Genomic DNA, 16,986 nt, shown 5'->3' with positions numbered 1-16,986 from the left:
TTGACAATCTAGCACAACTTCAAAAAAAAAAAAATTGCAATTGGTCACGTGGGAGCTCCGGTCTTTCATGGATTTCCTTTTTCCTAACTCAAGTTACTCTAAAGCATAAAAATGGTTTAGGAAGTTTCCTCCGTAGAGCCCCCATGATAATGCATCCAAATCAAGCACTCGATCTTTTCGACATACCCATGTATTTGAGCGGCTACCCTTCCTCGACTACGGAATGGCTGAATAAACACGGTAGCATGTCTTCCTTATGGGTGTGTCAAATTCTGAATGTGCTGAGGTATTCATGTCCTGCTTTTGTACTGATTTAAAAAAAAACCCACTTTTGAATTCGTGTTTTAAAGTCGGTATAAGATCAAACACATGATTAAGATAAATGGAAAACAAGAACAAACATACGACATCCACCCTAAAATATAAGTGAGTAAAAAGTTAAATACTCTTGCATGTTCCAACTATAGATAATACTTTTAAGTTTGACCACTCAAGTAGACACTATAGTGAATACAAAGAAGTATAAGCTAGTTGTTTGGGGATGTCAACATGAGTTAACCTAATAAAAACCGTGTTCTTTATAACACAATTGATAGATTGTGCTCTCATGAACGCGATTAGGAGTTCATGCTCAAGCACAACCATTAGATTATATTTATAAGAATGCGAACATGAAGTTGTATTCTTATGGTTAGAATTTTGACAAATCAATAAATAAAACAGACATGAGGTGAAAGATAAAAATTAAGGAATATTTAAAAAAAAAATTAAGTGAAAATTCAATGTGACAAGAGTATCATATCTTCGACAAGTTACGGCTTATTGATCACTGACGAATTAAATGAATAGGAATGATTATCTTTTATTTCCTTCCAAATGTTTACTTGAATTTGAAATTAATAAAAAATATCAATTTTGACATTCTTGATAACGAAATCCTTTGAAACCCTCTACCCAAACACATCTCACTTCCTTGATAAAAATGGGACAAGAGTACCTCTGAGATTAATGTAATGATTGTATTATATATATATATATATATATATTTGTATTAATTTAACATAATATTATATTAAAACAATAATATATTTTATAAAAAATTAAATATAATGAGATAATGATAAAAGCAGTTAATTCTCTTACCGTGTACGTTAATGCACCTATTACATATTTTATTGGTTCAACATTGCTTTTCTTAATAAATATAGGATATTCATGTATTAAATAATATCATAAAAGTGAGGCCTCCACACAAATAGTAAATTAATGCTATAAAAGCATTTAAGGTAATTAACTTCTTTTTGGTAATGTTTCTTAAAAAAATTGTAGATCACACCCACTTAAACAGTGGCGGATTTAGCTATGGGACACGCAAAAATAAAACATGACTTGAACTTTGAAAAAAATCAAACCAACTGATCAGTAAGCCAAATATTACTTTTTGGTTTACATTTGCCCCCTCCTACATCCCATTTCTGGCTCCATCCCTGCACTTAAAACTCTCTTTATAACCTTCTTGTTTTCGATAAATTGTAGCTATAAAATAACAAAACTAACATTTTCTTAAAAATTTCAACCCACCCATCCAAACCCTAACTCTCTCCTTCCCCTCCATTTTCTTTCCAAATTCTTTTTTAATATTGAAAAAATAAATAAAAACCACGAAATTAAGTTGAAGAAGAGGATTTCGGTTTGGATTGGCTAGGCTGAAAGATCGAAGAGGAGGATAATTTTGTCATTTCATTTCATATCTATAATCTATAATTTAATTAAAATGATTACATTTCCTCTCCATTACTCGAAAGCTTAGTAAAGATGTGCTTAGATAGACCAAGTGTAGCCTGAAATGCTAAATAACCAACATTAGGTTAAACTAAAAAGAAAAGCAAAAATCAGCACAAGAGTGAACCCTTCGATCTCACCAAAAAGGAAGAGGGACATCAACATTCATGCAATTGTCAACCTAAGGAAGAAAAGTACTTATTCAGGACGTGAACACCTGAAAATTGTTGCTAGAAAAACTATGAATCATCAATGGATTAAAACACGTGATCAAGTCTATGGCGAAAAGACTACTGAAAGTGAAGGCATATAAACGGAAAGACTCTATTTTGAATTAACATCACAATTTGTACACCACAGAGGAGAAGTTCTCAAAGGCCCCGAAGAATTACAACATACCTCCAATCGACCATGAAACTTGGCTTCAGTGGTCTTTAACATTATAGGGAGAGGAAAGCACACCCCTTTTTCCACACAACACTGGTGCCTAGGCTTTATCCTACTCTCCAAACTAAATGAGAAGTACTGTGGGAACTCCTTCAGCTCTCTCAGTTCCCTACCCATTTCCACCACGAAGTAATTGAATTTGGGCTCCAAATTATCTTTAATACTGTGGTTGAATAGTTGGGGAAACCTCCGGACCATGGAAACTGCGTCCCGTTTCGAAAACCCAATTTTTTCTAAGTAATCAATTCTGGGTATCAGCTTTTCTTCAACGCTGCATGATAACAAATTGGTGTGTTTGTTTACCTCTGAAATGCCTATGCTCTGGAGGAAATAGAGGGTGGGGCGCAGGCGGTTCTTGACATTACAAGCGAGCAATCTGGGGCGCCGGTTAACCACGCGGCGCAAATCGGAGCCGTCCACTCGGGCTTCGCGGAGGAGAAAGGTGAAAACGGGAACGATGTCCGAAACGCGGGAGTTGAGAATCTCCGGGCACATGCCGCAGATGCGGCAGAACTCTAGCGCGGTAAAGCCCATGGAGTACATGAAATCAACAGTGGATTTGATGTTGTCGAGGGATGCGCAGACGATGGGAGGATGGTCGTTGATGAGAGAGAAGAGATCGAGGCCGATGGAGTCGAGGTAGAGCATTTTTTCTTCGAATTGGGAGTGAGGGTCGGGAGGGTCGGGAGAGGAAGGTGGGGATATGGAAGGGAGTTCTGGGGATTTGGAGGGTTTGGGTGGGATGGTGATTGAAGTTTTTGAGGAAAGGGTGGGGAAGTGGATGATTCTGGGGCGGGAAAGTGTAGAAAAATCATGGTGGGAATGGAGAACATGGGATTTGGGAAAGGAGCTGTGTTTGGAGGAAAGGTGGAGGGTTTCTTGCATTGTCTGATTGCTACATGTTTGGCTGAAGGGAAAGTGTTGTATACTGGTTGAAGAAAATTTAAGAAGTGGGTGTGAGTCTAGAAGAGATGGATAAGGCTTCAACGATGATCTGGAGATTTGGAGATTTGAGAGAGAAAAATGGTATCTCCAATTTGAGGATTCCACCCATGCCCGTATTTTCCTAATTAATGGGCCTGCAATTTCCATCTCTGGGCCGCCTAGAGATCAGCCCAACTTTAAATTAGTTTATAATTAATATTTATTTATTGTTTTTATAAGTTTTGATTAATTGTGACAGAAAACAACTCACATTAAAATAAGAAATTTTGTTGTTGAAAAATAAATTGAAAAAAAAAATCAATTTCAGCTCCATTCAAATGAATACGATTTAAAATAAATAATACACATTTGATATAAATTTATTCACTCTTTTTTAGATGTATTTTATTTATCTAAGAAATTTCACATCTTTGAAATATTAGACATTATGAGCCATGAAGTAAAATATACACTACTTGACAATCATAATCTTAATATTATGATATTTGAAAATTTCTAAAATAATTATAAATTTATTTATTTTATTTAGTTGCCTTATGAAAAAAAATGCCATGAAGTAAAATATACATTGCTTGACAATCATAATCTTAATATTATAATATTTGAAAATTACTAAAATAATTATAAATTTATTTATTTGCTATGAAAAAAAATTGAGGAAAAGAAAACAAAATACGTTTTAAACTTTTTTTTAGGATAAATAAATTAGAAGGAAAAATAAAATGAATGAAAAGTTGAAAGAAAAAATCATACAAATTTTTATATTTGATTGTTTATGTAAAAAAAAAAGAGAGAGAGAGAGAGAAATATAATTATATTATTTATGAATACAATTTTACTATTTTAAAAATTAAATACCTTTTTCATATTATCAGTGTAAAAAATCAACCGTTTGTTCTTTCTAATTTTATTAAAAAAAAAAAAACAAAAGTTGGAAAAAAATTTTATTTTTAAATATTTTTAAACCTCTTTTAAAAAAAATAAAATAATATTTTCCTTGTCATTTTTTTTTTCCATAATTTTGAATATATTTGATTCTTGATAAGGTAAGAAAATTAAATGTTAAAGAAAAAGAAAAAAAATATAGAAGTGTTTAAATTTTTATTGTTCAAGATTTTTTTTCCCCTTCTTGCGACCATTTATTTTTTGGGTCATAATTGAACGAGAGAAGTTTTATATTTTTTCTTCCAAAATTTTTTTTGGCATTTTGAAATTTTTTGTCTCTTCCCATGGTAGACATAAATAATTGGAGCGGAGAGAGGTTAGAAATGTAAATTAGAAAGGCAGGTAATATTAGGAATAAAGCTGTATTTCCGGTTGGGCCGAAGATCCAGAGCATAGGGTGCGGGTCAGCCGGCATCTAAAACCCCCACCAAACCACAGACACACTGCCTACTTATCCTCTCGTCTAACCATTCCTCATCCCTAAACTGTAAGAGAGAGGAGAGAAGCTACTGCCTAGTTCTATCTCCGATGGCCTGCTCAGCTCCTTCAACCCCTACCGCTCTCCTCTCTTCCAACCCCAGGGCTTTTCCTTCCAAATCCCTATCTACCGTGGCTTCATTTTCCAAGCCCCTCTCTCCCCAAACCCTAACCATCCCCAATTCCTTCAATCCTCTGCGCAAGCCCTTTCAATCTCCGGTCCCCCGCTCCATTTCCTCCCGTGGCTCTCACGCCAGACGTAGCCTCGTTGTCAGGGCTGTAAGTATTTTCTTTGGCTCTATTGCTCTTATTTTCACTACCTGTGGTGGATTTTTGGTACTTCCGTCAATGCGGTTTAGACTCACTAGCTTCCGAGGTTTTGCGATTTCCATTTGGATGTACTTCTCGTGAAAATGCCCCTTGTTTGGTTGCGGATACGATGGTTGAAAACCATATTATGTCAAAATTTAAATCTTATCTGTAATTCCTCTGAGAGTAGGTTCTTCTTATGTTTCTCTCGTTTCCCTACGCTTTCTCGACAAACAAACAAAGAATCGAGGTTTTGTAGAATGCGTTTATGCATTCGGGTTACTTCCTTTCGGTCTATAACTTTTATGTCATTATGAGCTTATTCCATTCAACTTTGCAGTGTTAATATGCTGCATTAATTGGGATAAAAAACAGCGTGTCATCAGAGTTGATCTAAACCACTAAACCCTTAAATTAGGTTTCTGACACGAGTTTTAAGTTAATTATGTGGCTACTCAGGCTCCTAATATTCCGAATTATGGGATTACATATCATATGTGAATCACATTCACATAATGGCTGATTTTCTCTGCTAAGCATTAATCATTAATGTAACTTGAAACTAGATTGGAAAATAGATCTACTTAAATGATCAGAGTTTCAATTTCCTTATCACATCTGTCAGCTGACTTGGCTACTGTGTAACTTTTATTTTTAATTTTTATTTTAGTTCCATTTGATTTCTTGTTTTACAGAGTGAAGCTCCACTGGTTGGGAATAAGGCACCGGATTTTGAGGCAGAAGCTGTTTTTGATCAGGAGTTCATCAAGGTATCTATAGAAGAGCAATGTTGTGAAAATATAGTAACATTTAAAGTCGCAAGCCACAATTACTATAAAGGTTTCTATACATTGGGTGTTTTTTTATTGAAAGCACATTGAATTGTCTGCAGCAAATTAGATTATTAAATATGTGCTCTATCTCCTTTCTGAGGTACAGGTTTTGCTTGTGGAGGGATGTAAATATAAATAGAGAGATTCATTGGCAGCTTACATATCTACAATTTCATTCTCATACTAAGGGCTACAAAGTATTACTTTCTTAGTAATAATTATTCACTCATTCACATGATAACACGATATCTATTTTCGTTTTATTTTGTTACATTATGTATACATGCACATATAGATATAAGCGTGCACACACTTTTTATAAGGTAAAATGAAATTTAGTTTTGTTGTAGCTTATTTCATTATATATACATATACATATGGTTGTGCAGTGTGTGTGCATGCACATGTGCCATTGTAACTGAATTAGTTGTTTCATATTTTCTGAACTTTAGTTGATTCGGCACACTTGATACTAGTGTGAGCTGAATCAGGTTTGTACACCTGTATTGAACTGCACCTGTCTTTGAAAATGCAATATAGATATTTGGTTGAATTTGCGTAATAGTTTTGGCTGTGGGAAAATTAGATTGTTTTGTTGGGTCCAAGTTGTTCTATCGGGCACCAAATGGTTGGTAGTACCATATATATCCATTTTTTCCTGACTAAGGACTTGCTCTTTCAGGTTACACTTTCAGAGTATATTGGGAAGAAATATGTGATTCTCTTTTTCTACCCACTGGACTTCACATTTGTTTGTCCTACAGGTCAGTTTGATGTATGAAAATGTCAGTTGAAATTTGATAGTTGTGGGCACTGAATCTCGTCTTTTTGTTTTTTCTTTTTCTCGCATTCGCATGGGGGATGCTGAATCTATTTTATCCCCTTCCTAAACCATTTTGCAGAGATCACTGCTTTCAGTGACCGCTATGAAGAGTTTGAGAAGTTAAACACAGAAATATTGGGTGTTTCTATTGACAGTGTGGTAAGTTGTTTTCTATTCTATTTATTCTATGATGTTTATGCCCCAACACTTGTGACCTTTATAATTTTCACTTTTTACATTTTAGTTTTTGATGCATTGGTAATTTGAATGTGTCTTTGTTCACATGGTAAAGTCATATGCCTAGTTTAGCAGATGAAATTTGTTGGTGGAGGTTCTATAGATGTGGTTTAGTCTCCATTGGAGCTTTGTTTCCCTTTTGCTTGGTTTGCAGGTTCTAGAAAGGGAGATTGAGTGCTGGTGCTTAATAATGCATTCTATATACATGGTTTTGATGACATGTTTTTCCAGTGAGAAGCTGAACTAGACCTGCCAAACCTTGCAGTATCATGGGGCTATAGGCACAAAATGTGAGCTGAGATTGCCCCTGTGTGTATATGTCTACACACTCACATGCACATGCTATATTCCCATTAAGCTACATAATAAATTGTATTTTTCAATTATACTTTATAAATTATTATTATTCTTTTGTGGTATTGACATCTTAGAAGATTTTGATTGTTCACATGGTCGAGCATCAATGGACTAGATTTGGATGCATCATACTTTTGACTCTACTAACTGCAGTTGAACCTGGGGTGGGATTGGGAATAAATATGTTATTTCTTTTGGTTCAGGTTTACTCAGTGACACAGTGAAAGTGCTATTTAGAAGGGAGATAATGCTAACAAATGTGAATCTATTTCTAATCCAGCTATGACCTTGGTCCATCATCTACATGATTTTATTTTATTTGACAAATCGACAAGTGGTTTTTATTGAGGCAATTACTGCTTATCAATTAGTCTATAACATAATTTCTCAAGTTACTGTGGAATTCAACCTGAATGTGTCAGAATGATATGTGTCCTCGTGTTTGGAACTTTAGTTTGTTGTGTTATGATTTAGGTTAACATTATGCTTAGATCTGTTATTGTTTATACTTCTTGTTGGTCTAACATTAGCTTTGCTGTAGTTCTCGCACCTTGCATGGGTCCAAACAGATAGAAAGTCAGGTGGCCTTGGTGATCTCAAGTATCCCCTGGTCTCTGATGTCACTAAGTCAATTTCAAAATCTTATGATGTGCTGATTCCAGATCAGGTATGATCTAACTCATTTTCTATGACTTTATCCTTGAACGATATTGCTGTCTTGTTTATCTTAAAGACTATATTTGGAGAATGTAGTATGATTGACTTATCTTTTGAGGCCTTCCTTTAGGTGCCCCTTGTATACATCTTGTGTACTTTGGTGTACTTTTTCTATTGTTAATTTATATATGCCTATCTTTTACCTATTAAAAAAATAAAAAAGTAGTGTGATTGATTCCAAATAAATATATACTGGCTAAGTACTGTATGCAGATTACTCCTGTCAGAGTAGCATGTACAATAGATTTCTGATGTTGACCCCCCTGATTCTTTCATTTGGTCTATCATTTTCATGATTACTTTTTACAAACAAAATAAATTAATTTGGTCTTAGCTTAGCTAAACTGATATTCTTGTAATTTTTTCTTTTATGTTCTCCTGATTATTATTTATATTGCATTTACCTTTTCTACATGTGGGGGTTGCTGGTCTAGTGTTTGATGCAATTTTTTGGAGATGACAAAGCTTGGAAGGATGGTACTTGGAAGCCAACCTTTTCTTTTAAAATAAATAAATAAGAAATTTTGAAATTGGATATATATCCTAGAAGCATTACTTGCATCCATATATAGGGGATGTGGGCTGGCCTAGCCTATGGCCTATAGTTAGGGTTCTTTTGCCAAAAAGAAAAACTGAAAAAAAAAAATGAATACCCTGCAGTTCCAATTATGAAATAAAAAGGGAAGTTACAAGTTTTAAAATTACAACACACATGTTTGCTATTTAGGCTAAATTTGAATATTTTCAAAATAAAAAACATATAAGTTTTGAAAAATTTGGGAATCTTTTATTTATTTATCCATTCCAGATACAAAAATGAGCCATAAACTCCTCAACCCTGAAGAAGAGGATTCCAGCTGTTCTCTTTGTTGATGCTATTAGCCTGCTGGGAATGGAGCTCTGTGAAAGCCAAAGATTTTGTGATATGTAGGGATTTTTCCTCCCATCTTCAGCATGTTATATTTGTAGAGCATACTGGTTATATTTGGGGAAAAAAGGATGGGTAATCTCTGTGATTGGTAATCAGAACTGCAGTTTGTCTGGTCGTGAGAATTTTGAGTATTTTCAGATAATATGGTGTTTTCCAGTTTGAATCTAATAAGTATGCTGCGGATTGGATTGTGGGTTGATTGGTTGATCCTAAGGTATTTCATTTTGAATTTGTGAAGAGATATGTATTATGATTTCAATACAAGTATGATGGGCTGTTCATAAAATCGAAGATTATATTGCTGTTAATGAGACAATATTGGTTGCAAGGGTTCTAAGGATGCGATTGTTAAAATCTAGTTTTAGGTAGAGTGCTAGCATTCTTGATCAAATGTTGTACTTAAAGAAATTTATTATGTAACTATGTTGCATCTGGTGTCATGGTTTTGCAGAGGCTAAAATTGATAACAACCTGATAGTGGGTTTCCGTGGCATCTAATCACCAATATTTCCTAAGTGTTGGGTTTTATACTTTGTGGGTGTGGTTCATCTTGGTATCTATTATTTACCATTGCACATTGCACAGTGCACAGATGCTCATAAGCCTATGAGTAATTGCAAGGAATGTTATGAATCTGGATGAACAAGCTGATGGTGGGCTTCTGTGGCTTCAAGGGAGTGCTATACACACTTCCATTTTGCATGTTTGTTACTGTTTTTCTGAAATAAAAAGTTAGGAGTGATTCTTTACCCCATTTTTCCATTATGCTTTTGCCTTATTAGCTTATAGCTGTAACCTTGCTGTTGTCTGTCATTAGGTTGTTTTCAACATGTCAGGGAAATACACATATTACTGTTATCCAAAGATAAAATGTTGGAGTGATGCTTCATTTCATTTTGCCATTATATTAGCTCATAGCTATGGACTTGGTGTCACTATAATCAGTATTATAGTCTGATTATCTTGGGTTTGATGTGTCAGGGAGTTGCACTCAGGGGGCTTTTCATTATTGACAAGGAAGGAATTATTCAGCACGCCACTATCAACAATCTTGCCATTGGGCGGAGCGTTGATGAGACAATGAGAACACTCCAGGTATTTATTTTCAACGATGGTTGAGGCATAAAAGATTTGAAGCTTTTACCATTTTTTTAAGATTTGGAAGTGTTCTCTTGTTTGACCGTTTAATAGTTGGTTTTCTTACCTTGTCTTCTGTGTATTGGTCCTACAGGCATTACAGTATGTGCAAGAGAACCCAGATGAAGTTTGCCCAGCTGGGTGGAAGCCTGGAGAGAAGTCCATGAAGCCAGATCCCAAGCTCAGCAAGGAATATTTTGCAGCAATATAAAGGGGATATTGTTAGCATATTAATTGTCGTTTGGAGAGGTTTGAAAGAGTTTTTTACTCATGTAGTGTTCATTTAGTTGAGTTTTGAGAAGTACTTCCTGGGAATGAACATATCAGACAGCATGTATGATCTATCCTGTTCTTTTTTTAATCCATTCATGTATAAAACAGTATCGCCTCCCATTGTTGCCTCTTTTTAAACTATGTTTTGGGCTAATCCAGGCAGGTCAAAACGCTATTTGGAGTATTTGTTTTTGGCAGGTAGTATAGGTAGTTTATAGCTCAAGTTGCAGATTGAAATACAATCTTATGGCCGGTATCAGAACGAATGTGCCAGCTGATGTTTTTCGAAAGGAGGGAGGGGCTCATGGTGGTGGGTTTTGGTTCTATGTTGCATCTTCTACTAGTGGCACGGCACAAGCGATGCAGACCAGAAATCTTGTAAGGCATTTGTTTTCTTCCCTATCAATTGAAATACAGAATTGCAGAAATATATCAAATGCAACACCAGCAATTCAAATACTATCTGAATGGCCATAAATATCACCTATGATACCAAGATATTCTTCTCAAGGACTGTCTGAAAAATTGAACATGAATTCTTTTATTGGCTAGTTTCTTTGCTCCCTGGTGGCTGTGGCAAAAATAGACAATTTAGTGCACTTATTTTGGAAAAATTATCAATTTCAACAGTATTGATTAACTAATTAACTGAACGATCATAAAGTCATCAAACAGAGGACGAGGGCGCTAGTTGTTATTGTTTCAGATTGATTTTTAGTATCTTGGTGGATGCTTTGTAAATATAGGTTGGAGATTTAGCTGGATTGATCGTATTTTGGTTGGTTTTGAAGAATCCTCTGCGGATTGCGCCAGATCTAAGCAAATCAAATTCAATTAGGCCCTATCTGATTCCTCACATGTCCACGCCATGTGGCTCTCATGGATAAAATAAAGCACATAATTATTAGTGTCATCATTAACATTTTATTGAGGCTTGAGCACTGAAATTGTGAGACGGATTTGCCGTTATTTATTCCATTTTTAAAATTTCAATAAGTTGGTGGAATCTTTATTTATTCTAGTATTGGATGAGAAAGACAACTTGCAATATGCCGCTGTTTCTTTTGACATTTGAAAACAATACCTCTTTTCTCACTCCCAACAATTATGCAAGTCTTTCTTTTCAATCCGTATAAATATCATTTCATTGCTTATTATGATTCAGAAGTCCAAATCCTTAAAAAAGACAGATAATAATTATTTAGATCTTATAATAACGCAAACTATAAGCTAATGATTCTAGGAGGTTCATGTGGAGAAAAATCAGGGTGGATAAGGATAAGGAGATATATCTCATTGAAAATATATAATCGATACGTGTCTATATAAGGCCCAAGATTCCGCGGCATGGTACCACAACTCCCTACAATTCTCTAATAATGCATCTGCTGAAATAGTAAGACCAGCTTGATATTTCGTTTTCATAAGGGTGAGAACCAAAATCAAATACGCAAGAAGGAACAGGCATGGAAAGAGAGATGGGGGCCCGAGAGTCTGATGAGTCTATTTGGCTGCAAGGCCTGACCATGAAGGCTTACTGCTGAGCCCTGTGAAACCATGCTAGCTTGCGGTGGAAACGGAAAATTCAGAAGACTTAGGAGTATGAGCTTTCTGGCTGACTCGAGATAATGATGTTGAAAGTCGAAACATTTGTCATGCTTATATTATCTCATTATACAACGCTTTCCCCATCAATACGGGGAGTGATTGGAGTGAATACCCTGACGACGCTGAAGAGACTGGAGACTGGGTTTGAGGAAGAGGTCAAGACAGCAGACGGTGGAAACAAATGTGACCCACCACCTAACAAAGCACTTGCACTCTCTCCGTCTATCTATTTCCATGGTGGCCCACCTTCCAACACAGTATTTTAGCAGTAGTTATGCCATATTCTCTTTAACTGCCCCCCTTTGACATCCTCTTCATCACATTTAACAAAGATTAACAACCCCTTATAAAAAATATTTTGTTCGAAGTTATGAATACGCCTCGCCTCTTCATTTGATATTTAATTTCCTAAGCTTATTTGGAGCTAAAATAAATGAAAGAAAATTATAGAAATTACAAAGAAAAAAAAAGACGCTATATAATTAAGTTAAAAAAAAAAGGGAAAAGGTGAACATGTATATCAAAACTTCCTGAGTCACAGTGATATTGGCGCAGTTCGAAGAAAGGCAAAAAAAGGTTTCTGTGCTGAAATTGTACGGTATAGACCGTATATACCTATACACCAAGTAAGCTAAAAACCCCAAAAAAATTACAGAGAGTAAAACCGTGTAGCAATCATGTGGCCACACCAGGCTTCTCTGACGCGTAACTTATTATTTCCACCTCTTCCCAGATCAGCTTAGATGTCACTTCATCATGCTCCGGAACGTATTCCTGCCATAAAACATCCAAACTACATCAAAATTAAGATCTGAAATCCACACCCAACCATTAAGTTTTAATGAGTTGCTCGTTTAACTCCTTTAAATTTGAATTCAACAGGTCCAAAACAAAAAGGCATTAGTCTCTGTACCTCAAGTTCTCTGACCAATTCTTTGGCTGTTGGTGCGGACACTATAATGCGGCGAGCAGTTGGTGAAACAAAGCCTTCATCGACAGCCTTGTCAATGAAAGACAACAAGGAATTGTAGTATCCATCCACATTCAACAGACCCACCTACACAAGTTCATGATTATGTTAGTGGAAAGTTTGTAATATCAAAATCACAATCTTGGATTATTATTATTAATTTTCATTAGGTGACCAATGATACAAACAGAATATCTTTGACCAACAATTCTACTTTTTTAAGCCTTTATTCAGAGCTTTTCTCTCCCATTCAAACGGAGATACTTCCCCACATCATACAATGCGTGACTTTGATTGGAGTAGCAAATCTTGTGCTATCTTTCCATGTGAATCCAAAAGCATGCCCACATGCACCGATTCTGTGGTTTCCCCCTTCTTATCCATCCACTTTGAAACACACTATTGACCAAAGCTCCTGCCTCCTTGGCTTTGCCAGGGATATTGAATTAAAAATAACCTACTCAACATTATAAACTTGGAGGTACTAAAAAACAAAAATCTTACTGCCTATGATATTAAATTAGTTCATTAGGGAAGTAAAATCTCCTATACAATCTTACAAAAATTAGTTATATCAATTAAAGAACACTTTTTTTAATGCATAATACCAGCTGGAAGTCTGGTTTTAGAAGAGTTTGCGTCATACCAGCAAATTTTTTTCTTAATATATGCAGTTAGTGCTACAAAGACTTATGGCTCATCCACTTTGTAATTTCCATTTAAAGCAAATCAGAAATGAAAAATGTGTCAATCTTCACTTCCAAAAGAGAATGGAAGTCAAGGAGAATATATCTCACTGGTTTTTTGTGGATTCCAAGTTGTGCCCATGTAATGACTTCAAGCAGCTCTTCAAGGGTCCCATACCCACCTGACATTAACAAATGGAGAAGTTACAAATATGTCTAATGAGTCTGATGACATATTACTGCAGAGCTCTACATTCAAAATTCTGATCCATGGATCATATATATATATATATATATATATATATATATATATATATATATATATATATATATATACCTGGGAGGGCAATGAAGGCATCAGCTTGACGGGCCATCTCAGCTTTCCTTTCGTGCATATGGGATACAGCCCTCACTTCTCCAACAGTCTCTCCAGTAATCTGCAAAAATAACACATAACGTGAACCTGGGAAACTGAAGATGAAGACCAAAAATAAAAATAAAAAGGAAAACGAAGAAAGGGAAAAGAAGAGAGAGAGAGAGAGAATCCCTCTATAAATTTAAAAAGAGCATGATCAATAAACGAAAAAAATCTTTATTTTGAAGGAAAAAAGTGGTTTTTGTAATGTGCCTCAAGGAATTTAGAAGAGCAAAGAAAATAGAGGACAAGTGAATAACAAGCAAAGAAAATGATAAATAAATGCAGTTAACGAAACAGTCTTATCACAAGATATTGCATTCAACAACTGAAACGAGAGAGGAAAAAAATAGGGTAGATTTGTTTTTAAGTTTCTGAATATACCTCTCTAGGCATTAGAGTCCTTGGAATAACCCTGCAAACAACCCAAGGTACACCGTTCAGTCACAATCCTATACAACATCATCTTTTTTTAATAGCTTTAGGACATATGATGATACTCCCAATGGATTCACCCTACATGCGAAGGTTGGAGAACTGAACAAGACATAACATTCCCAAGAAATATAATAAAGGAGGAGAAGCATCAAGTGTTAGTTTCAGAGGTTGGGTGAAGAGAAAATGGAAACAAAGAACCCTGGGACAGTGATGTGGGCACCACTTGTTAATGAAGTGCATAAAAAAGAAAGAAATTCCAAGGTTCCCTTTGTAGGCAAGACAAACCAATGGTCAATGTCTTTTCACATATGAGGGTGCCCCTTTTATTCAAAATAGAAGGTGCTCCAATCACTGGCTAAAAGTTTCCATACTTTTTAACTCCTTTTTCCATTCCATTCTTTCCAACTAGGAATTCCAGTATGTGTACTGACATTACAAAGACCCAAATGGATTCACTTTAGCCTTCTGATCAAAACTGCTAGAAAAGCTCCAAAAACAATTAGTAAAGGCATACTTTTAGATTCTTCTGTATAGCAGATAAACATGCTTTTCATGTATTAGAAACATATGCTCAGATCCTCCAAAAAGGCGTATTTTCCCGGAAGGAGGAGGAGAAAAAAAAAATGCACAAATCCCCTTTTCACCAGGACCCGGCATTTGATCCCATGATGTCTGCCTTTGAGTGGTATGAGAACAGACTTCTTAGAAAATTGAAAACTTGTGCATGGTTTCAAGAGAAAGAAAAAAAAATGAAAACCCATTTTATAGAACCAGATAAGAAAGAGAAATATGGGATGAAATGATGCTTGTCTTTTGAAACTTCACGAGAGGGAGGGAGAGAGAGAGCAAACCCTAGAACATGGCGCCCACCATCATGAACAGCCTGAGAAACAAGACCCATCAGTCCCACGCTCCCACCTCCATAGACCAAATCAATCCTTCTCTCCACCTTAAAAAAACACACACATTGAAAAAGCAACACACGTGTCAGAGACCTCATCACCGAAACAAGGAAATGAAAATGAAAATGATGACAATAAGGAGTGAGATCAGATTAGAAGGCTAGCAGTGATAGAGGGGGGCAGTGGGTGAGTGAATGGTTGGTATAAAAATATTTCATGGAACCCCATAAACAAAAATCATGGAGGTTTTAGGGTGATGGTGGCTTGTGGAAGTGCCCAAGGTTAGAACACGCTTAGTGAGTCATTATACCAAGGAAGCACGTTTGGTTCCCTAGGGAAAAGCATGAGGGGCAAAAATAAAAGAAGAAAAAAAAAAAAAAAACAGTTAAAAACCAAAACAAAGATCATGCAAGAAGGCTGCTCAACTGACAGCCAGGTTACAGCTAGCAATCTCTCATGCCAAACATAAACCCTAAACCTTCCCCCTAATTCCCCAACAATCATAAGCCCACGTTCAAAGCTGGTTTGTTGCAACACACCACCACCACACCCACTTGAGAAGGAAGACAAAACACTATACAAGATCATTTCGAAGAAAAACCATATGAAGAATACGCAGAAGAGAAGAAAAGTTTACAGTAAACCAATTTTTTTTCCTTACTTTTTAAGAGAAGGTAAGGAAGAAAGAGAGAAGAAGTCAATTTGCACCCAATTCAGAACCGACATTTTTCTCCGAAAATATTTCTCATTGAATCTATTCCTAGACACCAAAGAAAGAACGATGTGATGGAGTCCCAGAAATCATCAATGGCGACCCATACGAGCCTGTTTGGAGGGTAGTTCTGAATCCATATCTTCAAAAACAACACCGGATTTTCCAAACCAAAGAGGGTAATAAAAAAGGGAAAAGCATCAATCCCATTGCTCATCCAACCATCTAATTCAAGACTGGAACGAAAGGAAAACAAAAAACCAAGAAAAAAAATAAAAAATAAAAAGAAGAAGCCCATTGTTACCAGTTCCTTCCCCAACTCAACCGCAGCCTCCTGGTAGCTAGCTTTCTTCCCAGAACTACTCCCACAAAACACACAAATCCTCTTGAACCTAGACCTGGTGTCCTCCATCTCCCTCTCTCCTCCTCTCTCTCTCTCTCTCTCTCTCAACGATCAAACTCCTGGAAGAAGGGGCGGGTTTGAGAATGAAAAATAAAGGGAGTGTTTGTTTAAATATATAAATAACCCCTCAAAGCCTACTTTCAAGCCTTTATAGCTTAATCCCAATCTCCCTCCCCTAAGTCCTAATATATCTTTTTACCTCTATATATCATTAAAATTTAAAATATGATTCCTTTCTGGGAGGAGTCCTTCAATTCTAAAACGACTTAAGAGGAAAGATACCCTGTCTCGCACTCCACCTTTACAAGCCACACCCCCATCCTACTCCCTTTTTTAAAATAAGACACATTTCTCATCACATGCAATGTGTCACATGATCTACCTTTTTAATTCTAAGACACCATAATGGGAAAAAAAAAAAAAAAATTTATTGTCATGGCAACAGAAATCAATTCTAAAGCTGGACCATAATCACAATTATTTGCATTGCAATTTAATAAAAGGAGAAGATTTGAGTCCTGCTTCTTCTAGCTTATGTCTTATTCATTAGGATATACTAATTGGGTGTTATTTATGAAACATGCTGCTCACATGTAAACACCCCTATTTGGGTGGCGCTACCCACTTGAAATTGAAACA

At 35.9% G+C, this 16,986-nt stretch overlaps 3 protein-coding genes across 3 annotated transcripts; 1 reads left to right on the top strand and 2 right to left on the bottom strand.

Moving 5' to 3' along the window:
* Nucleotides 1-1,837: 1,837 nt before the first annotated feature.
* On the bottom strand, nt 1,838-3,242 carry LOC117919811 (transcription termination factor MTEF1, chloroplastic). The gene has a single exon (XM_034837073.1). The coding sequence runs from the start codon at nt 3,112-3,114 to the stop codon at nt 2,107-2,109; it is 1,008 nt and encodes a 335-aa protein (XP_034692964.1). The 5' UTR covers nt 3,115-3,242; the 3' UTR covers nt 1,838-2,106.
* Nucleotides 3,243-4,571: 1,329 nt separating this feature from the next.
* On the top strand, nt 4,572-10,397 carry LOC117920744 (2-Cys peroxiredoxin BAS1, chloroplastic-like). Its single transcript, XM_034838351.1, has 7 exons — nt 4,572-4,875; nt 5,601-5,675; nt 6,421-6,502; nt 6,641-6,720; nt 7,697-7,822; nt 9,785-9,898; nt 10,035-10,397. The coding sequence occupies exons 1-7, from the start codon at nt 4,648-4,650 to the stop codon at nt 10,149-10,151; spliced, it is 822 nt and encodes a 273-aa protein (XP_034694242.1). The 5' UTR covers nt 4,572-4,647; the 3' UTR covers nt 10,152-10,397.
* A 1,906-nt stretch (nt 10,398-12,303) lies between these two features.
* LOC117920011 (cytokinin riboside 5'-monophosphate phosphoribohydrolase LOG7-like) lies at nt 12,304-16,473 on the bottom strand. Its single transcript, XM_034837352.1, has 7 exons — nt 16,249-16,473; nt 15,182-15,279; nt 14,277-14,307; nt 13,815-13,914; nt 13,589-13,659; nt 12,735-12,878; nt 12,304-12,595 (listed from the first exon to the last, which is right to left on the bottom strand). The coding sequence occupies exons 1-7, from the start codon at nt 16,354-16,356 to the stop codon at nt 12,497-12,499; spliced, it is 651 nt and encodes a 216-aa protein (XP_034693243.1). The 5' UTR covers nt 16,357-16,473; the 3' UTR covers nt 12,304-12,496.
* Nucleotides 16,474-16,986: the final 513 nt, after the last annotated feature.

Source organism: Vitis riparia, chromosome 8 (genome assembly GCF_004353265.1).
Source record: "Vitis riparia cultivar Riparia Gloire de Montpellier isolate 1030 chromosome 8, EGFV_Vit.rip_1.0, whole genome shotgun sequence".
NCBI classification, from domain to species: domain Eukaryota; kingdom Viridiplantae; phylum Streptophyta; class Magnoliopsida; order Vitales; family Vitaceae; genus Vitis; species Vitis riparia.
The sequence above is the reverse complement of the archived record's forward strand: the minus strand, read 5'-3'. Positions and strand labels throughout refer to the sequence as shown.

Bases quoted from the DNA above. Each gene is read 5' to 3' on its own strand.
- LOC117920744 (XM_034838351.1), top strand. From the start codon at position 4,648: ATGGCCTGCTCAGCTCCTTCAACCCCTACCGCTCTCCTCTCTTCCAAC. The intron at 4,876-5,600 runs GTAAGTATTTTC...CTTGTTTTACAG, and splicing joins GTAGCCTCGTTGTCAGGGCT to AGTGAAGCTCCACTGGTTGG. The intron at 9,899-10,034 runs GTATTTATTTTC...TTGGTCCTACAG, and splicing joins AGACAATGAGAACACTCCAG to GCATTACAGTATGTGCAAGA.
- LOC117919811 (XM_034837073.1), bottom strand. From the start codon at position 3,114: ATGCAAGAAACCCTCCACCTTTCCTCCAAACACAGCTCCTTTCCCAAA.
- LOC117920011 (XM_034837352.1), bottom strand. From the start codon at position 16,356: ATGGAGGACACCAGGTCTAGGTTCAAGAGGATTTGTGTGTTTTGTGGG. The intron at 13,660-13,814 runs GTATATATATAT...TGTTAATGTCAG, and splicing joins TGCCTTCATTGCCCTCCCAG to GTGGGTATGGGACCCTTGAA. The intron at 12,596-12,734 runs GTACAGAGACTA...GTTTTATGGCAG, and splicing joins AATTGGTCAGAGAACTTGAG to GAATACGTTCCGGAGCATGA.